A 20926-nucleotide genomic window follows, 5' to 3' on the forward strand; every position below is an offset into this window, starting at 1 on the left:
TGTAATGGAGATGGAGAAAGGAGGGGAGAGAAGGAGAAAGAGGGCAGGGTGAGAGAGAAAAGGTGAAACGATTGGGCACCCTGGGAGATTTTTTAATCAAGTAATTACAGTAATTAGATGCAAGGCAAATGTCAAAAGCCTGCACGAAATTCCCATGCGTAGAGAAAACACGATGAGAATTCACAATTGGCAAGCGATCTCGTATTTCTCCACTTTGGGAACCGATCTGAAAAGGTCCTGATTCTGTCAGAATACTATTTTTATTCTTTTTAAAGAAACTATCACTTTTAGTACGAAGTTGAGGGATACAGATTGATCTATATGCGAACTATCGTGATAAACATACTATTTTAAGTGTTAGAAATGTATTATTTTTAATTTTTTCCTTTAATGATACGTATATCAACAGATACGTATATAATAACAAGAGCTATTTTGATTGTGTAAGCCTACTTTTAAGGTAAGACTCTACTATTTTTCCTAGAAATTAATCCACCAACTTTTAAGATTGCTCAGTCAGAAGATTCCATTTAATAATGACAACTTTTCCCTGAGACTTTTCCGCAAAGCGCTCAAGAAATCAACTTTTTGCATTTTCCACACCTCAAGTGTCTGCAACAATGAAACGGAGGGAGGAAACTGGAGGGATGCCGGCGACGAAGGATAGGAGATATATGTATGGCATTCATTACAGCAATTGAAATGGACAAAAGCCAAAATTCAAGGCAGGCAAAAAAGACGACAGCAAAAGTTGAAAAAGGGATAATAAAATGTTTGCATATAAAATATTAAATAAAAGACGCAATGAAGGTGTAGAGGAGGAGACTTTGCCTTCTCTACATAGAAAGCAACTAAATGAGCGAGCACACTGAAAAAAATAGAACAAAATATTTTTTTTCTAAAGATGGATTATATACTACAACTTTTATCTTTCTAGTATTTCTGGAGGTTATAAATTAGTTAATTCCTTATCCCTGCTGATTTAATCGGATTTTTTATACAACATTTTTATACAAAGGATATTTTTGGGCTCTACGAGATAGTTGCTTAGAACAGAAAGACATTTTTTTGAAAAAAAAAGTTTTTCTTATAGATTATTATTTCTAACTTTTTTAGTAATACTTATCACTGAAAGAATTTAAACCCAATTTGTATTCTTAACGATGGAAGTTTTAAAATATATTAAGATCTACCCCAGCTGCTTTAATCGGAGTTTACATACAACCTTTTCATACAAAGGATCTTTTTGGGTTCTATGAAATAGTTGCTTAGAACAGAAAAACCTTTTTTAGGAAAAGTTTATCTTATCTTATTATTTTTATCTTTTTTAGTAATACTTAGCATTTTTATCAAATTAATCTCCCATACTTAAAAAATGTATTATTTGTAAGTCTTACATAAGAATAATATTAAAAGAAGATAAGATATACCTATGCTTTTTTTTCGCCGTGCATCTACGTCAGCGGCAACAACAAAATGACGGAGCCAGGTGGACCGAGAGATCCAGGTGAGTTTTTTTTTTTGAGTTCCCGGGCAAAAGGCTCTACGGGTGGGTAAATAGAGCCCATCTATGTATGCAATATATGTATGTTCGGCGGCGGGTGCCTGTGTATGTGTGGCACAACTCGATGATGAGCATGGAAGCACCGTTAGTGGGCGTATCAAATGGCTAGAAGCAGCGCAGTCGGCGCACAAAATGGCAGCGCATGCGTCGCACTGCTCTAGCATCCATATTTTCGTATAGCCAATCGGTGGGTGTGTCCTCGCTCACTCACACACGCACACACACACACACACACCGTTGATTAGCCTCGACATTTTGTTACTGTTGCTCTCTCTTGCTATCTCCCTTTCGCTCTCGCTGGAAATTCAACAGGCACCCACACCAACTATTGCCAGCTCTTTCACTCCCGCAGAATGGCCATTCAAATGCATCGGCACTCGAAAAATGTGAACTTTACTTTTCGCTTGAAAACCGGCTTTTACTTTCGTTGCAAATAATTCGAGAAAAAAAGTTCATAAAATTAGCCAAGCAAATGTGAGACTCAATAATCTACTTTGTGACAGTTGGGGCAATTTTTTTTCTTTTCAAAATTAATCAGCACAGCGGCGTCCACTCGAGAATTCAGAATATTGGAAAAGCGCACAATTTCCAAGTTGATTAATTTCGCGCCACTGCTTTGCAACCGTGTGCGTTCGTGTGTGCTGGTGTGTGTGTGAGAGTGAGTGGCACACGTTCTTACCTGTCCAAAAATTCACCTTTTTTTTCGTTGGCTAACAAAGGCATCTCCACAAAGATACCACAAAAAGTTGCCAAAAAACACGTAACGAAAATTTCGCTATTTATTTGTGTGCTCTCGCCTGTTATGAATTAAGTGTCCTGCGTGTGTGTGTATGTGTGTGCGCTTTGTTGTTGCCCACCGCTTTGTCAGTACTCAAAAATGTTACCACAAAAAATCACAAATTGCGGGTTCAAAGGTGAATAGTGGAAGGGTCTTACCAAAAATAATAATAAAAATCACTTAAATCCATCAATAAGGCTGCAGTTACTGAGAACAATGTAACAAAAGTTTTAAGTACCAAGGAATATCATAAATATCTTGTGGATAGCGTAGACAGAATAGTAACTAAAATAATTACATATTTCAACAACGTCGTTTTGCAGTAACGAACATAAAAAAATTATTTTTAAGAAAGTTTAAACTAAACTAAACAATTTTAAATTTGTAAGTAGAATTTTATATTTCTTTCAAAATGTTCTTATACATAAGAAAATAAACAAAAGTATTTGTTAAAATAATTTAATAACTATAATTTAGAATTAAGTGCATTTATTTTAAACAACAACTTAAAATTTGTATTACTTTTCCTACATTTTTTTGTATGTTGATATTTTTAACAAAACAAATCTAGCACTAATTGATTTTGTTAAGTACGATAAACAACTGTTTATAAACAACTTTCTTAACAATTCTTAAATAAAGAAATTGATATACATTTTTTAAAACGAAATTCAAATGCAGAAACAGCCACTCACTGGGAAGCGCGTTCATTGCGGAAAATGGTCACCCCAAACCGATAGGCACGACCACTTGGCATTCGCCCCGAAAGGTCCACTAGGTTCCATCTCTGAAAAGATATGTTAAGTTTTTAATTCCAATCGTTATCGGCCACCAGACGTCTACAGCTCCGCAACCTTTCATGTCGTATATCTGCCCCATGACCTGCTTTCCAAAAATGTATGTTACACATTTAAATTTTGTTTAATCTTTTTATTTTTTTTTTATTGTTATGAGCGCATCCTATTCTGGAGCATGGGTTACAAGGCTAAATTGTATGTGATTACACGTTTTATTATTTATTATTATTATTTTAATTTTGCCGTGCGAGGTAGTTGCTGTATTGCATGCGACTACTGAATTCAAATTTGCACGGTGGACACTCGGAGGTTCACGAAAATGCGCCAATTGCAGGACAATACTGACACTGGATCGACTTCAGAAGGTCATTTTCACTTGATGAAGAAACTGGTACTTGCGGTTATTTTTAAGTTAGTATTCAAAACTGTCAAGTCAAATTTTTGGGAAAACAATAAGCTTATTCGTTGGTTCTTTGTGGCATTTCTCCGGGGATCCGCACACCTGCCGAAGAAAAAATTAGTGTTTTCAAAGAAATTTCCCCTTTCTCCCGGTTTTCCAACAGTCTTATTTATCGTTTCGTCATCGGAATGTTTAAGTTTGTCACAGTACATTTCTCCTAAAGCTTTCTTATTTCAAAAAAAAAAAATAAATCGAAAAAAACGTGAAAACCGGATCCGGGTTGATAAATTAAATATGCCATTGACAACAATGGCATCCTCGACTACCAACCCGTATAAAATATTAAAAAAATGTATGAGTTTATAAGTAATCAAAGCTAGCAACATAATAACAAACTAAGCCCATAAAAAACCGCATGTACAGATATAAGCACAGCAGATTAATTACAGCCAGAGTCGAAGGCCTCCGCAGCCAGTGCTCAGAAATATAGTATTAAGTTTAACATTGTATAAGCTTAATTTGTTAAATAAATAAATATGCCATTAATTGCAATTTTTTCAAAGTGCTTTTCTTCATGCTTCAAAGAATTTACTCATGTGACAATAATAAAATATTTTTGTAGTTTCTATTGCTGCTACGAAGTTGGTGTCTTTAGGGATGCGTAGGAAACAAAAAGACTTTCAACGACGAGAAAATGAGACAATATTTGCGCAGATAAACACAAAAAAAATTTCACAAAAGGACTTAATCAATTTTGCTGTCCCTGTCCAAGTAACGAATCCGAAGTGTAAGGAATTCTCTATTTAACATTTTTTTTTTGGTTGTTTTTATATTAGCCTTTAGATATATAGTCGATTCTGAGATGCGATTGCACTTCTTGAACCCGGCTCATCCTAAGGAAAGGTGATGATGACGAAGGTTAGCCAAATGGTCAGCAAAATTTCTGGAATTTTGTGGACTGGATGATTCGGAATGGTATTGGGTCGCGTTCAGTGGTCAGGACCACAAATGGAATTTTTAAGATAGTTCTGCTGAACGCTCATGATGCAAAAATTCTGGCATACTTTATCGATGATTGAAATATCGATCAAATTAACAGAGCTAAAATAAAAAAACAACTAAGGTATTCCCTATAACATTTTAGTATCACCGGTTAGCATTATTTACTTTAAAATCAATTCAGAAAATATATTTTTAGTTCTTACCTTATTAAAAATTTTAGGCGTCTACCTATGATAAAAAATTAAATATTTCAGGTTTTTAGATCCAAAAAAATTAACAACTGGTCACAGTTGTTTAGAAATTCAACAGGAACCATTAAGGGTCATTCACTCAAACGCCGACATTTTTTTTCAAGTTCAAGCAGATATATTTTTGTTTGAAAAATTTGAAAATTTCAAAATTTGTTTAAATTTACCGCCTTTCGGTATCAGGTGGTTGATTTTTCCCACTCAATGTCCATCGATATCGACAAAAGACCAAAGTTCCCCGTACCCAACAAGGTCCATCTCTAAAAAGACACGTAAAGGCAACAAACAGAGTAAAAAAGTGACAAAGTCAAATTTATGAATTAAGTACAAAGAAATACAAGAGCAGACACAATGGACGCTGGCGTGTGGTACCGCTCGCTGCCCCGATTCACCAGATACTGGCTGACGGCCACCGTGGTGCTGAGCATGCTCTGCCGCTTCGACGTTATTCCCCTCTATTGGCTGCATCTGGACCGATCTGCGGTCTTTGGCAAGCTGCAGCTCTGGCGCTGTGTGACGTCACTGTTCGTGTTCCCAATCTCCTCAAATACAGCGTTCCACTTTCTTATCAATTGCTTCTTCATCGTGCAATACAGGTGAGTGTGGGTGTCACACAGTTTAATTACCATATCTTTACTATACATCTCTCATTACAGCTCGAAACTGGAAAAGGATCAGTATAGTCGAAGTCCGGCGGATTATCTCTACCTGCTGATCGTATCAGCTGTGCTGGCCAATATCGGCGGTATGATCTTCAACGTTTACTTCCTCATGGACATGCTCGTCCTGGCCATCACCTATATTTGGTGTCAGCTGAACAAGGATGTCACCGTGAGCTTCTGGTTCGGCACCAGATTCAAGGCCATGTACCTTCCCTGGGTCCTGGCCGCCTTCGAGTTCATTTTCCACTTGTAAGTGATATGAAATGGTCGTAATTCGGGTTCCTTTACATCATTGTAATCCCTTGCAGCTCCCTCGCCTCGCTGGTGGGCATTTTTGTGGGACATGTCTACTACTTCTTCAAGTTCCAGTACTCCCAAGACCTGGGCGGAGTTGCCCTGCTGGAAACCCCTCAATTCCTGTAAGTAGTCGAGAGTAACTATTTGTAAAAAGCTTTTTTATAAAAGGAGTACCTATCTCTTTTTAGAAAGCGTCTTGTGCCGGACATTTCCGGTGGATTTGGTGGCTTCGGAGTGCCACCGGAGAGCAGAGCACCACCGCGACAAGCGCCCGAAAGTCCTTGGGGCCGGGGCATGACCTTGGGTCGTAACTAAGCACTCAACTGATCCTCGAAAGTAGACTAATTCACTTTTTATGCTTTGGTTTTCGTCTTTTCTGAACCAAGCTCTTATACAAAAAACCCATAATTTTCAAACTATTTTTCAATCACCACTCGATTCTCTGGCAACAGCAATAAGTTAACATGTTAAGTGGCAGGTTTGCATTGTGCATTAATGAAATTATATTGATATATGTTTGTACATATATGACCATCAAGAGAACAACTTGTTTATTTTCATTTTGGGAAATCCTTGTTTTCAAAAAAAAAACCATGTAGGTTTGTTACATTTAAATTTATTTCGTTTAAAATTTTTATACTTAAAATTTTACAGCGACGCATCGTTCAACAATATTTTTGTATTACAATTTTTACTTTTCTGTGGAGAGGAGGAATTCTCTGGTTTTTGATGGTGTTTCCGTTTGTTTTTCATTTAGTGGCTTAGTCTAAAAGTTACAACACCCCTCCTAAGATTTGGATTTACAAAATCGACGCATAAAATACTTAACATCTATAAATCGTAATGGTTAATCATCTGTGTTATAAGGTTTGCATTTCGAAATTCATAAAATATTTACATTTTCGGGTTGGGTCAACTAGGGTCTATAATCTCATACAATTAAGAAATCTTTCAAGTTGAACATTTAAACAATTTTTTCTCACTTTCCTTGCGCGTTTCTCGCACCTTTTTGTGTACATTTTTGCTTTTATTGTGGGTAAACCTAGGCAACTAAACTACAATGAAATTATGCTAGGCAAAAGATGAGGGTTAGGGGTCGAAGTGTGGACTCTATTTACAAGCTATACAAAACTAAGGTAAGTCTGCAGAGGCATCTGCCCTATGTACAGGAGAGAAAGGGATCGATTCCAGGCTCCGAAGTTTGCAGGCGAATGAAATGAAATAGTTAAACTAAAACTAACACAAATTCCAGGGTATACCTTTCACTATACGATAATATGTTTAAAACAGTGGTGGTTGTGTGATTTGGCAACTTAACTATTGCGAACATAACGCTCATATTTAACTTAGGCTCCACAAACAAGCATAGAAAACTGTACGATAATCTTGCACTTTGCTCCAAGGCTGCGGATTGCGATAATTAAAAATTAAAAAGGAAAACTCTCGACATTGACGCTAAACTACTAACTAAATCTAATTTAAACCGGGTCTGCTGTGTGTGTGTGTGTGTGTGCGTTCTCTCACTCGAATGCCTCGAAATGGGGATCCTTTAAGGTAACTTAATTGGTGATTGGATAACCGATCCCGATCTATAGGCTAGCTGCTCCTGTTGCCAGTGGCTGCTCCATATGCTTTTTTTGCTGCTGTGGAGTTGCCGAGACGATAGCTGCCTTCAATGTAGTTGTGGCCGTCTCTGGCGATATGTTGCTGGTGCTCTCTATCTCTATCGGCTGCTCCAGATCCATGTCCACATACTCGATGGCACTATCGTCCTCTGGATGCAGTTCAATGACTGGAAAAGACAGCCACAAATGTGTAAATTACTAAAATGCTTGAATTCGGTCAGGTTTTTATAAAATATGCAAGAGTTCAACGACATTATAATATTTCTCGAATAAATTCCACTACAAATCAGCTCTACAATTCAAGAAACCCCACTCACTGCTATTGTTCAGGTCCATTGTAGATTCTTGGTCATTCCGCTCCTCCATTTCCTCCTCCAGATCTTCATCTTCCTCGATTAGTTCATCTTCCAGAGCTTGTTTGGATGAAGTGGTCGCCGACTTGGTGGCCGCCTGATCCAGCTCCATTTCCCAATCGGTGGCATTGAATACAACGAGGGGAGAATTCTTAACCGAAGTCTGATTGAGCTCCGTAGTGGTTCCATTGTCTGACACAATGATGGGCATATTTATAATATCGATGGGTGTATCCTCGGTTATGAGTTGGTTGGGTTTTGGCTTAGTGCCTCCAGACGGATTTGGCGATGATGATGATGATGCACTCGACGTGGGTGCTGGGGTAGTGGTGGCTCCAATGACCATCACATTGGACTTCGGCTTGGTTGCCAGTGTGAGCGTCCTCATTCCACTCGCCGCACTCGCTGGCAGGAAAACCAGATTGTGCTTACCACCGCTCGCAGTGGCGATGGTCAGAGTGGTGGGTTTGCCGCCTAGGGTTGTCTGCTTGGCACTCGAACTCAAGCCGGAAATGGTTGTCGTGGTGGTGGTGGGACTATTGCATCCACTATTCCCGCTCCCGCTGGCCGGCTGGAGTATCTGCATCTTTTGTATGCTAGTTCTTTGCTCTCTCGCCGGCAGATTTGTGGGCGAAACGGCTGTGGTGGTGGTCACTACTCCACCGGTTCCCACAACCGAAGTGCCGCTTGTATTGTTAAGCTTGTGAATGATGCTTCCGGCTGGCAGCTTTCCAGGCTGAAGAAACACCTTTCCATTCGGTGAGCAAATTTTGATGTTTCGCAAAGCACTACTGGGAACCTGTTTGATGGTGGCTGCTCCTCCCGAGCTGCTGGTTAGCTTAATGTTACCCAGGATTTGGGGGGCACCTCCTGTTCCGCCTGTTGCACCAATAACTGTTGCTCCGCCTGCACCACTCACTGCTCCACCACTTGCGCCCTTAATCTGAGGCGTTGTCACCTTCGCCCTGAAGAGATTGGCCGGCATTGTTGTTCCTGCTGAGGGCAGCGGTGTTATCAGGGTGTTGTTCAAACTACTAGCTGGTATATTCTTGATGATATTAACTGTGGAGGCGCTGCTCAAAGGAGTAACCCTAGAGTCCTTCATGGGCGACAAAGGACCGCCAATGGGTTCTGTGTAGGGTAGCAATCGAACCGCCGAACTGGGAAGAGTTTTCGGTTTGGCATCGCCCTCCAGAAGATTGAACTTCTTCGGCGTTATCTTGGAGCCTGGCGGCAGCAGCGTAGAGTTTGTGGTGCCGGTGGGCGAAGCTATGGCTGGCCGCAGTTTGGCGCCCATTGGCGGAGCTGGGATCTGTTGTACGCTGATGATCTGGGGTGCCAGTGGAAGATTTGCGGTGGATATAGGAGTAGGCGTAGTGACAGCAGATGGCAGCGAGTCCGGATTTCTTTCCTCCACACCATACTTTTTCCCGGGTGCACCTTGTGCCTGCCCCTGAACAGCTGAAGCCTGCAGCTTCTCCTTAAAAACTATTGGCGAGTTTGCGAATCCTCGAGCGCCTGGCGTTGTGGGTGAACCAATTTCAGTGGCTCCTGCTCCACCTTGTGGTCCATACACCATTGGCTTTAGGGGCTTTAGTGGCTTTAGCGTGACAAGTGGTCTCAGATCATTAAGGAAGGTATAGGGAGGAGTGGCTGTGGATGTGGACGTTGGTGGCGTAGTGGCCGCCAGCGTTTTGAGCGCCTCATCGAGCACATACTCCACATGTGGCTGCACCACCATATGATTGGGCACCGTTTCCGGCGATTGCATTAATACTTTTTGTTGCTGGTGTTGCTGCAACTTTTGTTGCTGCTGATGTTGCAGTTGCTTCTGCGCCCTCCTTCCACTTTTGGCCGGAGCAGCTATTCGCTTTCCTGGCGAGGAATCTCCTCCGGACGATGGTAGGTTTCTGCCGCCCAAAGGACTTCCTGACTGGGCGGAGGGTGAGCCCAAACTGTTGGTCAGATTCCGTTTGCTAGCCAGCCGCTGCTTGTGTTTCATCTGTTGCTGATAGAAGTAGCGCTGCTGAAGGGTGCGAGGAGTGAGCCGCTTCTCCGCAGGCACAACATCTCCATCCTCGGCGGCGGGATTTGAGGATGGACTCAGCTGCTGTGACTGCTGCTGGGGTACCGGCAGGTGAGGCTGCTGCGAATGTGGCTGTTGCATGTGCCTCTTCTTGTTGGGCTTGCCTTCCACTCCGCCCTCGTTCTCCTTGCGCTTCTGTGTCATTTTTTTGACCTCGTTGGGCACATCGGGCACTTTAAACTAGAGGAAGGAAACAAGATAATTAAATTTATTAGAAATACCACAGCATTGGAATATTTTTAAATTGAAAAATGTGTAAAGAAAACTTCTTTCTTACTATAAGGACTTTACTATTAAACTCTATCAAATTATAAAATAATGTTAAATATACATTTCTAACAATTAACACTTAATATTATTTAGTTAATAGTTAAATATTATTTAAACATTAAATGTTTTCCTATGATTTGTTACATAATTCCATTCAAAATTCGATTTGAACGGTTGAAATGTTTACCCTCTATCGATAACAGACTGTTAACAGTCAAGTTAACAGATACTCACTGTTTTCTGTTAATGGCAGTTAAATTTAATTGGCTGATTAGCAAAGATATATATCAACAAAAGTAAATAAAATAGTACATTAAAAAGTTAGAAGTGGTAAATAACTTTAAGAAAATCAACTTTTAATTTTCCCGCCTAAATGACTTTCTGATTGGAACACAAAAACCAATAAGAGGGGTTTCAAATAGGAAAATATTCTTTCAATTAAGAAATTTATGTTTTTTTATAGATATTTTGAAGTCAAGTGAAACATTTAGTTTTATATTTAGAGAGGGATTAGCTCTTGGGAACTTTTAAGCACTGGCCAATGGAAGCCACCCACTTGTTTTCATCGCAGGTACAGTCTGCACTTGCGCTGCCCTCAGGCGAGAGAAAACGAAGCGCTGGGATTATGTAACTCACCGGCTCCTCCATGATCACCATGGCGGGATCCTGACACCTGCCGCTCCGAGGATATTTCAGGCTCATCAGCGAAGCCTGCTCCACGAGGGCTTCTCCAAAATGCGCCGCCGTTTCGGCGGGAGCCGCCAATTTGGCATTTTCCTCGCATACTTTGGCCGCCAGATCATTGGCAGCGATACTGAGGGCTGTTTGTGGACTGATCCTGGGTAGCAGTGGATAGGGACGTCGTCCTTCGCGAGACCATTCCTGCCAGGTGTTGGGGCCACAAACACTGTTGGGCGAATACAGATAGATACAGAGGATTTTTCAATGGCTTTGCAGCGGGGTGTACAAGGCACGATTCTCACTTTTCGGCAATGGTGCAGAGCTGCTCGTCGTTGGCCGCCCTTCGCACTTCCGCCCGATGACGCTCCTGGTTGATGTGAAAGTGCTGGCGCAGATCCTCCAGCAGTTTCGCCTTAGTTTCACTGAGGCCTCCTTGGGCGCGAAAAACGCTCACCACATGCGAATAGGACTCGAGTTCTGGTGGACACACAAGCGTAGAGAAAGAGGAGAATTCGGTTTAGTTGGTTGTGCCACCCTCAATGGGAAGTCCTCGTCAGCTCCCGGAATGGGACCGACTTCCGTGGACCATTCAGCTCACCCAGTCGACGCAGCATGCCTCGGCATTCGTCCCGCGACATTTCCAGCGTTTGCGGCCACATCCCGACTTTCCCCTTGATTGGTGTCCTGGCCGTCGGCGGTGCCTTGCTTTTCAGGTTGCCCGAGCTTCGGCCAAAGCAGGATTTGGTCGCTAATTCAAGAAATAAACGGAAAATTGGTTGGATGGATGCTTAAATAGACTTTTAGATAGAGGTGGCGAAACATCGATGCCAACATCGGTGCTATCGATGTTTTTAAACAATCGGCAAACGCCGATGTTTGGCAGGGCATCAGCGATGTTTTGATTTTCTTTAATTTTTTATTTCTATATACTGTCGTAAGTTATTAGATAATTAAGAAAAAGTGGTAAAAGAAATTCTAATTTTATATAAAGTTAATAAATTGTGCGTACTGCGGTACATATATCGTTTAGAGCTGCTAAGAAATTTAGTTTGGTGACCACTCAAAACATAGAAGTTCCTAAAATAACTAAGTTTCTGGAAATTAAATTTGTTTGAAACATCTGATGATATTAAATTTGTATTTGTTTATTTTAAACATCGATGAAACTTCTTTGTTTTTCCATCACTATTTTTAGAGTTACCAGCTAGAACGTGCTAGAGGAACCAAGTTTAAGCAACTATCGAAAGCGCTGTTGTTATATATCGATATATTTAAAATACATTTTGTAATTTAAACTTGAAATCATAATACCATTTAAATGTAAAAAAAACCTAAAATGATTCATAGCAACGTCTTGATTAAAGACAGTTTCAATTTCAATTTTCAAAAATTACCGCCATATATGTATGTATCTTAACGAACTACATTGGACTACTCATATGACCGTTTGATAGGCAAAGGGTTAATACCGATTATATCGTGATTTGTTTGCTCAATTTAACAACATTTGCATAAAAACAACATTTTCATAGAAATATTTGTAAGATATAATGCAATGCCTGCCAGAAAGCATTATGAAAAGGAGACGACTGTATATAGCCGGCCTGGCCGGTCTAGGGCTTATAATTTTGGTATCGATCTACAAATGTGGAAACGACGGAGAACGGCAGGCATCGGAGATTCGGAAATGTTTCTTTTGCGATTTCGCCCACCGCCGCCAAGGCCCTCCACCAATTTTGGAGGTGGAAACCGATGAATATGTGATCTTCAAGGACAAATACCCTGCAGCCCAACATCATTACCTGGCAATTCCCAAGGAGCACTTCGACAGCTTGAGATCACTCAACAGATCCCACCTGGGATTGGGTAAGAAGCCACGTCTCAGTTGATAAGTATCCATAAATACAATAACTTGTTATATCCGTAGTGCAACGAATGCAGGCGGGAATGATGGAGTTCCTAAAGACGAAGAAAGTAGATCCCAAGGAGGCAATTATTGGATTCCATTTGCCCCCATTTATATCAGTTCACCACCTCCATATGCATGGCATTTTCCCACCCTCCGATATGAGCATCGGTAACAAGATCAGCTTTATGTCTTCATTCTGGTTTAAAAAGGTTGGAGAAAACATCTGTTTACTTTTGTTATCGCTAATTGTTAATGTTTATTTTTAGTCCGAGGACGCAATACATGATTTAGAGGACCGGGAACTGTGAAAAGGGTTGAGAACTGTTCCATTCCAGCAGTGCAATACTTAAAATTAAGGGTTACACGATATTTGTTTACCTGCAACTACCTACTGCGACTGATCCTCCAGTGATAAAAAAAACCTCAGGTTACAAATGAAGGACTGTACAAATTTACAAAATTTCTAACGACTTAATAAATGTTTACAATTTATTATAACACAAAGAGAATATTTTAATTTAAATTAAAATACGTTATGATATCAATACCACAGCTAGGGTATCAAAAGTGCTTAACCAATTTAAAATATATCGATTTCATTGGCAAACAACCGTGCCATCACTATAGGATTTGCCGTTCACTGGGAAAGATGGTCTTGAATTGAAATGTATTTAAATTTTCCGACATTTTCCGGGCCCAAAACACTGCTGGAAAATGTTATTCCGCTCAGCGAAAAGCAAGTTCGACGCCGGCGACGTGATGCGACGAATGAAACGCCTGGCAGAGGGCACCATGTCCTCCTACCGCCGACTGTTCCTCCTGCTCCTCTGCGTCTGTGTGGTGTTCTATATGATTCCGCCGATCTTTCGCTATATCTTCCTTAGTGCCCCAGAACAGAAAGGTGAGTGAGCCGGCCTTTGCGTCCTGGTCTAACCACCATCCATTGCAGATCCCCACAGCATGTGCATGGATGATCGGCTGACGCCTTTTTTCCTGCCAAACTCTGAGTTTGATGCCAATATTCGTCACGTGTCACCAGCGAAAATACCCGGCGACAGCGATTACACGCCCTACGTGGGCAACGGCTATCTGGGTTTGGAGATCGCCCACGACGCCTTCCTTAACATCAAAAATGGCAGGGCCATGCAGCTGCCCATTCGCTTCCAGCCGGTGGTTTCCGTGTCGGGAGGACCCGCATCTGGTGGCGAAAAGGAGGCCACTGTCGTCGAGTATTTGACGGGAATGGTCCATCGATTTCAGTGCTTCGCGGGCTATTTTGTTTCCTACACCTACTACGCCCATCGCACTCAGCCTAATATCTTCATGCAGGAGGTGCAGATCACGAACACCAGGAACCTCTTGGAGGACATCGAGCTGATCATGCCACGCGTCAATCTGCAGAAGCTCAGCAGGCGAACAGTGGCCCTCAGGTTAGATTTAAGCTATTTTATGTTTTGACTATAGCTAACTTGCTTCCTATTCCCTTTCAGTGAACCCGCCTCCGTTGGAGTGTTTACATACACAGAGCTGGAAGTGCTCTCGGGCATAGTCCAGCCCCACCCAGAAACACCCAGTAAATCCATTGTTATAAGCATAGTAAAACCACAGTTGGATTCCAAATTGCAGCTAAGAAAGCGAGGCACAGTTCGAATTGTGTATCCCATAGCAGTGCAGTACACGAAACCTGTGCCGGATGCACAAGTTAAGGGCTTGAGCGAAGCCACCGAGCAGCAGGCCACTCAGGCGATGACAAAGCTACTCCAGAAGCTGGGCTCCAAAGCGTCGAATCCGGGATCCCAGAATAGCATTAACACCTACCGCCAGGAGCACATCGATGTGTGGACGGATCTGTGGGCCACTGGCTTTACGATAAGCACCTCCAAGGCGGAGAACAGTCTAAACGGTGACCGCATCAATGCCACAATGTATGCTGTTCTCTCCCAGGTGCGCAGCTTCGAGTTTGAGGAGACGGGTGCCTCTAAAAAAGAGGAGATTGCGAAGGCACTTACCTACGCCGAGGGTTGCTACGATTCGTATCACACTCTACAAGCGGAGAATCTTTGGCGAGAGATGTCCAATCTGCAACAGCTCAATTCCCTGGTTACATCGTGGATGTTAACATTGGAAAAGCAAGGCTGTCACAATCTTATACGAGCTGGAGCCTCGGGCGTAATCCAAGGCATGGTCCTGAGCTTTGGCAGCTTTCGTTTTAGCAATCAGCATCTGGAGTGCAATATCCATCCGAAGTTCCTGCACAGGGACTTTCACTTCAGGCGTCTCAATTACGGCAATAAAACCCATGTCAATGTCACCATTATTGTGAAGGATGACAACAAGGCGGTTATCAATGTGGCGCTGGACCGCTCTGACAGGAGTTACTATGCCTGCGATGGCGGTTGCCTGGATGAGCCCGTGCTGCTAACGTAAATAAGACCCTTAAGCTAACCCTAAGTTTCTTATTTTAATAATGGTTTTAATTGCAGGCCCAATCGACGACAATTCCCAGTTAAGCTGACTGAACCTCTAACAGCAATATTATACATAACCGAGGACAAGCAGCACATGGAGGAGTTGCACCATGTGCTTCACGTTAAGGAAGTGGTCGAAGGTGAGCATTTGGAATAGGAAAAGCTAATACGATCGTTTCCTAAATATTTTGTTTCTTGCTTGCAGCTCCTGCCCATGAGCAACATCTAATCGCCCTGCATCGGCATGGCCACCAACTGGGTGGATTGCCCACGCTTTTCTGGGTTTCCGTGTGTGCAATAATTATAGTATTCCACATATTCCTGTGCAAGCTCATTATCAAGGAGTACTGCGAACCGAGCGATAAGTTAAGATATCGTTATAACAAACCGTGATCCTAGTTGTATATAAAAATTGGATGCTAGTAAAATATGATTACCTAATGAAAAAATTAACACCAAGAAGTAATATTCCTTTGGTATTAACTTTAGTGTATGTTTTAACTTTGTTGTTGTCCGATATATTTCGAATATAGTTGCATAACGCTTGACTGTAATTAACCAAAAAAGAATTAAACATATTTTTTATAATTTAATTATCCACCCTTTAATATTTGCTTCAAAGAAGCTCATTTTCAATGCTTAAATCTAATGTTTTGATATCCCGTTTCCCTAAATATAATTTAAAGCCATTGTATTTTCTAACGTTTAAAATGCTTTACTTTCCAAAAGGCAGATCATTTAGCTTATATACAGAGATATAGATAGAGAGTGTGCAAAATGCATTGGTTTAACTATAGTTCTAAATTTCGTTGGTGCTAGAAAATTCGTACAGGTGCCGATAAATAGGTACTACAGAAACTCCACCTCAACTTCGATATCCACTGGTCCACTCGTAACTATAACTCCACCCTACTTGGTGACCTTGTGTATGCTCTCGGCCAGGTACTCGACATTCTTGCTGGTGACTCCCGCCATCGAAACACGACCATCGTTGGTCAGATAGACACTGTGCTCCTTGATCAACTTCTGGACCTGCTCGGGCTTCAGTCCGGTGAAACAGAACATGCCGATTTGGTTGACAATGTGGTCCCAGTTCTGGCTGGATCCCAGTTTCTGCAGGTTATCCTTCAGCTGGGTGCGCACATTGATGATGCGGTCGGCCATCAGCTTGACATCCTTCAGCCACTGGGCGCGCAAGTCCTCGTTGTTGAGGATCTCGGCGGCAATACGAGCACCATGAACAGGGGGATTGGAGTACAGACCACGGATCAGGATCTTAACCTGAGACATCACACGGGCAGCCTCCTCCTCATCGGAGCACAGCACAGTGAAGGCACCAGCACGCTCGCCATACAATCCCATGTTCTTGGCGAAACTCTGGGCCAGGGAGAAGTCGTGGCCATCGGCCTCGAAGGTGCGAACAGCCTGGGCATCGCGATCGATGTCACCGGTGGCGAATCCCTGGTAGGCCATGTCGATGAAGGGATACAGATTGCGGCTCTTCACCACCGCCGAGATTTCTTTCCATTGCTCCAGAGTGGGATCGACTCCAGTTGGGTTGTGGGCGCAGGCGTGCAGGAGAACGATGCTCTTCTCAGGGATTTTCTGAAATTAAATCATAAAAGGTAAGCATTAGAAAGGAACTACTTAAATGATAATCCTTTCTCTCACCTTCAGATCCTCGATCAGGCCGGCAAAGTCCAGGGCGCAGGTGTCCTTGTTGTAGTAGCGATACCGATTCACCGGCAGACCGGCGTGCTCGAAAATGGCCACATGGTTGCCCCACGATGGCGACGGGATGTAGATTTCACGGTTGCCCTTCCAGAATTTGGCCAGGAAGGCGGCTCCAATGCGCAGAGCTCCAGTTCCACTGATGGACTGGGCGGTCACATTGTGCTTGGCCGCCAGACGCTTGGATCCCTAAAATGGCAAGTTATGTAATTATTATGTAAGATATTTTATTGGTATAAAATGTATAATTACCGTGCCCAAAGCCAGTTCAATGGCTTTGTTGTAGAACTCGGGAATGCCGATAATAGTGGCGTACTCCTTGTCCAAGTTACGGCTCAGTACTCTCTTCTCGGCCTGGTCATAAAATTAATATTGTTGTAATGTTAAATTTAAATTTAGAATTAATCGGAACACACCTCCCGCACACTCGGTAGCACAAAGGGCTGAGTGTTATCATCACGATAGGCGCCAGCGCCCAAGTTGATCTTCTTCGGGTTCTTGTCCTTCTTGAAGGCCTCTGTCACTCCCAAAATGGCATCAGGAGGACCCATTTGCACCTCAGAGAACCATGTTGATCTAAAAAAAATACAAAAGTATTATTTAGCTTTAAGCGATAAAAATTATAACCTTGAACATCATAAAATATTCAAGGTTATAAAGTTCAATAAGTTTTTAATGGTTTTTAATCTGAAGTATGACTAAAAGAAACCAATACAGTAGGGTTATAATGATTTCTCTATTCAGTTTTTGTAATTCTTTCTTACGAAAAACCCCATCTTGAGTAGTCTGCATTTCCGTCCTATCAAACTTTAACCCCCGCACACTAGAACACCCCACACAATGTCCTTATCTGGTTTAAATTTAATTGCTAGATTAGAAAACTGCTTAGTGGGTTATCTCATCCACGTCTACCACTTGTGGCTATCATTTATCATTTCGGTTTCATGACTAAAGTTTGAAAGTCATCTGGAGGTTTTCTTGGATTTCACACCCACTGGTAACACCTTTTACCCCCTAGACATGGTAGTCTATAAAAACCTGCCCCTTATCAGCTGTAAACATGTTATTATGGGGAACTCGGTCGACGATTTACAGAACACACAATATAGATCCATAAAAGCCTACGTCAGCGATAAGGTCGATGATTGTTTGCTGACGTAGCCGGCTTCTCGAATCTCTTTCTCATTATTCAGAACCTCTATAAATCGTGGAAATAGTCAAACTTAATTAAACTTTTTCAATTAGGTGGCACCTGGTGTCGGATCAGATTTGTTTTATTTTTGGTAGGAACCTTTTGCAGTTCGATAAAACAAACCGCCCATTACTTAAGAAGTTCTACAAAATGGAAATGAAAGCACGCGACTAAAGCATGATATGACCACGAATACACTACACTTTTTTCGCTCGGCATGTCCGCTTTCCCGGGTCGTTGGCCCACACATTAGCAATATCCTTTAGCGTCATCAGAATGCTTCTGTTCATAACGATACCAATTTTAACGCTCACGCAGACGAACAAAAATACTTTCTTCACAACTGTAAATTTTGATTTGAAACTGTTTCCTTTTTGAGGATTTTATCATGGCTAATTCTTTAAAATGTAAACTTTTTAGAATATTTGAAATATAAAAACTGTTATTATTATTATTATTTCTGTGTTTGATATTTTATAAATATGCACATTGAATTGTAATTTTATATTATTTTTTTTTTTTAAATTTAAAAAAAATGTGTGCAAAATGAAAATATATAATGAAGACCTGTTATAGATAATGCAAAATAATTATCATAAAATTATTTAATATTCATAAAAAGTGTAATAACTTCCTGTACCGCATTTATAATTCGTTGTCTTCTAACCTATTCATCATGTGGTTCCAAATTGTTCTCTCAAGCGGAAGAAAATTGGCAAAAAATAGCATGGAGCGTCATAAAATTGGCTTTAAAAATAAATACACGTCCCTACGTAATTGGAAAAGTAGCCAATATATTATAGTATAGAACCCAAATCATATGCAAATATTACCCTGAAAGATAAAAACAGCTGGAAGCACTGGATGTCATTGTTTTAGATTTCCCTCAAGAGAGTGATGATGAAATAAAAAAGCACCCCATGCTCTGATATAACAATAAATCCGGAGAACAGATATACGCTAAAACTGGAGAACAAATTCGCAAGGACAAACAAATTATGCAGTAATGGAGAAAACAAACACAAATAAGCGCAATTCGACCGGCAACTGCAATGACCTTGGCAAATGACACCGCTGCATTTGCAACGTGTTCAGCGGCTTTTCTATCTCTGTCCCCCCTACTTTCTCTGCTTTATCTCACCATCTCTCTCTTACTTACTTGCAGCGGAGGGCGGCGGGCGCCAATCGGTTGCTGATCAACAAACCGCGCTTACAGATCTGCGACATTGTTAAATGCACTAAATAGTTGTACTATCTTTTCAGTAATTGCAAAATCGTTGCCAACCCAATCGCAGCTGGCCTCAAGAGAATACTAAAGTAAGGCAAAATGCGGCAGGCAAACACATAAGTTGAAAGCTTAAGCTTTTGCCGGTCTGCTTTCGATATTTTTATCGCGGGGGTAGAAAGGTAAAAAGCTCTACAGAGCTCCCACTTTAGCCATTAAATACCTAAGTTTATGATGCCTTTAAAAGCCATGACATTATATTAGCTAAATTAAATTTAAATTGTTTAAGGAATTGAAAAATTAATAATAGTTTAAAGTTAGGTGAAGTCCAAAACAATTATAAATGTCTTTAATTTTAAAGAACATTTATATTTTATGTGAACGCCCATAAGTAGGCAATAATAATTGATCTTAGGAAACCATAATTTAAGATGTTTAAAGGCAACCTTTTATTTTCATCTAAGTAATGGAACTACATACATTTAAATATTCCCTAATTATTATTAAAGTACATAATTTCGTAAACCTAGTTTGTAAAAAATATTTGGAAACATTACTTTAGTAACTACTTCTCAAAAATTCTTGTAATCTTGAAAACAACGATAAATGATTAGGAAAAAGGTATTACAAATTAATCAAAATGTAAAAAATATTAAAATGTTGCAAAAAAATGCAATTATACAATAGTACCTTTTTTTAAATAATATTTATGGTAAAATATTTACTCTATTGAAATAGATTTCCAAATTCTTTCAAAGTCTTTAAAAAAATACATGCTTTTCAATCGATAGTTGTTACCACCCCCAGAAATCGGGGGAGAAAGCTTTGCACTTCTGAGTCGTCGCGCGCAGCTGTTTTTCGTTCTCGAAGAAGCTTTGACTTGTCTTCGCCCTCTCTTCAGATTTAGTAGATTCGTAGCTCTGAGAAAAGGCAGAAATAAACGGTAGCCAACGGCAAATTTACCCTCTGATATATTTACCTTGTAATTCAATTAACTGGAGGAAAATGCTGAGGTACGCGGTAATTGCCTGTGCTGTTTTGTTGGCCTTTGCTGGAGCCCTGGAGTTCACCGATTGCGGATCGAAGACGGGCAAGTTCACCAGGGTGGCCATCGAGGGATGTGACACCACCAAGGCGGAGTGCATCCTCAAGAGGAACACCACAGTCAGTTTCTCCATCGATTTCGCATTGGCCGAGGAGGCCACAGCGGTGAAAACGGTGGTCCATGGCAAGGTCCTGGGCATTGAGATGCCCTTCCCACTGGCGAATCCCGATGCCTGTGTGGACAGTGGTCTGAAGTGCCCCCTCGAGAAGGGAGAGTCGTATCGCTATACGGCCACTCTACCCGTTCTGAAATCCTATCCCAAAGTTTCGGTCCTCGTCAAGTGGGAACTGCAGGATCAGGATAGTGCGGACATCATCTGCGTTGAGATTCCCGCTAAAATTCAGTAGGCGGTTCGGCGTAAACCCCCCTAATTTAACCTCAAAATACTGAAGAGAGGGCGCGATGGGCGTTTCAGTTTGCCCTCTCCATTGTAATCTAATTTAAAATAAAGAAATTTAAACTTAAATTACTAGTTTTGAACTCGCAGTTTTTCATAAGAACGATGACCTGATTTAGTAGAGCTAATATGATAT

The 20926-nt window shown here is 41.2% G+C and overlaps 6 protein-coding genes across 7 annotated transcripts; 4 read left to right on the plus strand and 2 right to left on the minus strand.

Moving 5' to 3' along the window:
• Positions 1-5037: 5037 nt before the first annotated feature.
• Positions 5038-6294, plus strand: Der-1 (derlin 1). The gene is made up of 4 exons (XM_017071583.4): positions 5038-5385; positions 5446-5700; positions 5760-5870; positions 5937-6294. Exons 1-4 carry the CDS (start codon positions 5141-5143, stop codon positions 6061-6063), a joined length of 738 nt encoding a protein of 245 aa, XP_016927072.1. The 5' UTR covers positions 5038-5140; the 3' UTR covers positions 6064-6294.
• A 54-nt stretch (positions 6295-6348) lies between these two features.
• On the minus strand, positions 6349-11587 carry LOC108021307 (BRCA2-interacting transcriptional repressor EMSY). The gene is made up of 5 exons (XM_017089961.4): positions 11362-11587; positions 11066-11240; positions 10719-10989; positions 7691-9992; positions 6349-7540 (listed from the first exon to the last, which is right to left on the minus strand). The coding sequence occupies exons 1-5, from the start codon at positions 11420-11422 to the stop codon at positions 7338-7340; spliced, it is 3012 nt and encodes a 1003-aa protein (XP_016945450.2). The 5' UTR covers positions 11423-11587; the 3' UTR covers positions 6349-7337.
• Positions 11588-12222: 635 nt separating this feature from the next.
• LOC108010316 (adenosine 5'-monophosphoramidase HINT3) lies at positions 12223-13095 on the plus strand. Its single transcript, XM_017075217.4, has 3 exons — positions 12223-12629; positions 12691-12881; positions 12939-13095. Exons 1-3 carry the CDS (start codon positions 12314-12316, stop codon positions 12978-12980), a joined length of 549 nt encoding a protein of 182 aa, XP_016930706.2. The 5' UTR covers positions 12223-12313; the 3' UTR covers positions 12981-13095.
• Positions 13096-13297: 202 nt separating this feature from the next.
• Positions 13298-15540, plus strand: LOC108021097 (uncharacterized protein KIAA2013 homolog). Its single transcript, XM_017089623.4, has 5 exons — positions 13298-13573; positions 13622-14102; positions 14163-15095; positions 15156-15280; positions 15346-15540. The coding sequence occupies exons 1-5, from the start codon at positions 13387-13389 to the stop codon at positions 15531-15533; spliced, it is 1914 nt and encodes a 637-aa protein (XP_016945112.2). The 5' UTR covers positions 13298-13386; the 3' UTR covers positions 15534-15540.
• A 289-nt stretch (positions 15541-15829) lies between these two features.
• Got2 (glutamate oxaloacetate transaminase 2) lies at positions 15830-19408 on the minus strand. 2 transcript variants are annotated; one of them, XM_017089626.4, is made up of 5 exons: positions 19223-19408; positions 17288-17447; positions 17124-17225; positions 16812-17060; positions 15830-16745 (listed from the first exon to the last, which is right to left on the minus strand). In XM_017089626.4, the coding sequence occupies exons 1-5, from the start codon at positions 19288-19290 to the stop codon at positions 16050-16052; spliced, it is 1275 nt and encodes a 424-aa protein (XP_016945115.1). In that variant the 5' UTR covers positions 19291-19408; the 3' UTR covers positions 15830-16049. The 2 variants fall into 2 exon arrangements, with proteins under 2 accessions (XP_016945115.1, XP_016945113.1); XM_017089624.3 differs by lacking the exon at positions 19223-19408 and adding an exon at positions 18265-18368.
• Positions 19409-20177: 769 nt separating this feature from the next.
• Positions 20178-20859, plus strand: Npc2a (Niemann-Pick type C-2a). The gene has a single exon (XM_017071621.4). The coding sequence runs from the start codon at positions 20294-20296 to the stop codon at positions 20738-20740; it is 447 nt and encodes a 148-aa protein (XP_016927110.2). The 5' UTR covers positions 20178-20293; the 3' UTR covers positions 20741-20859.
• The last annotated feature ends 67 nt before the right edge of the window (positions 20860-20926 follow it).

Source organism: Drosophila suzukii, chromosome 2L (genome assembly GCF_043229965.1).
Source record: "Drosophila suzukii chromosome 2L, CBGP_Dsuzu_IsoJpt1.0, whole genome shotgun sequence".
In the NCBI taxonomy this organism is placed as follows: Eukaryota; Metazoa; Arthropoda; class Insecta; order Diptera; family Drosophilidae; genus Drosophila; species Drosophila suzukii.

Bases quoted from the DNA above. Each gene is read 5' to 3' on its own strand.
- LOC108021307 (XM_017089961.4), bottom strand. From the start codon at position 11,422: ATGTGGCCGCAAACGCTGGAAATGTCGCGGGACGAATGCCGAGGCATG. The intron at 11,241-11,361 runs GTGAGCTGAATG...TGTGTCCACCAG, and splicing joins AGGCATGCTGCGTCGACTGG to AACTCGAGTCCTATTCGCAT. The intron at 9,993-10,718 runs GTGAGTTACATA...TCCTTCCTCTAG, and splicing joins TGGTGATCATGGAGGAGCCG to TTTAAAGTGCCCGATGTGCC.
- Got2 (XM_017089624.3), bottom strand. From the start codon at position 18,353: ATGAACAGAAGCATTCTGATGACGCTAAAGGATATTGCTAATGTGTGG. The intron at 17,448-18,264 runs GTAGTGTATTCG...TATTTTTTTTAG, and splicing joins ACATGCCGAGCGAAAAAAGT to ATCAACATGGTTCTCTGAGG. The intron at 16,746-16,811 runs GTGAGAGAAAGG...ATTTAATTTCAG, and splicing joins GCCTGATCGAGGATCTGAAG to AAAATCCCTGAGAAGAGCAT.
- Npc2a (XM_017071621.4), top strand. From the start codon at position 20,294: ATGCTGAGGTACGCGGTAATTGCCTGTGCTGTTTTGTTGGCCTTTGCT.
- Der-1 (XM_017071583.4), top strand. From the start codon at position 5,141: ATGGACGCTGGCGTGTGGTACCGCTCGCTGCCCCGATTCACCAGATAC. The intron at 5,386-5,445 runs GTGAGTGTGGGT...CTCTCATTACAG, and splicing joins TTCTTCATCGTGCAATACAG to CTCGAAACTGGAAAAGGATC. The intron at 5,701-5,759 runs GTAAGTGATATG...AATCCCTTGCAG, and splicing joins TTCGAGTTCATTTTCCACTT to CTCCCTCGCCTCGCTGGTGG.
- LOC108021097 (XM_017089623.4), top strand. From the start codon at position 13,387: ATGTTATTCCGCTCAGCGAAAAGCAAGTTCGACGCCGGCGACGTGATG. The intron at 15,096-15,155 runs GTAAATAAGACC...TTTTAATTGCAG, and splicing joins GATGAGCCCGTGCTGCTAAC to GCCCAATCGACGACAATTCC. The intron at 15,281-15,345 runs GTGAGCATTTGG...TCTTGCTTGCAG, and splicing joins CGTTAAGGAAGTGGTCGAAG to CTCCTGCCCATGAGCAACAT.
- LOC108010316 (XM_017075217.4), top strand. From the start codon at position 12,314: ATGCAATGCCTGCCAGAAAGCATTATGAAAAGGAGACGACTGTATATA. The intron at 12,630-12,690 runs GTAAGAAGCCAC...TTATATCCGTAG, and splicing joins CAGATCCCACCTGGGATTGG to TGCAACGAATGCAGGCGGGA. The intron at 12,882-12,938 runs GTTGGAGAAAAC...GTTTATTTTTAG, and splicing joins CTTCATTCTGGTTTAAAAAG to TCCGAGGACGCAATACATGA.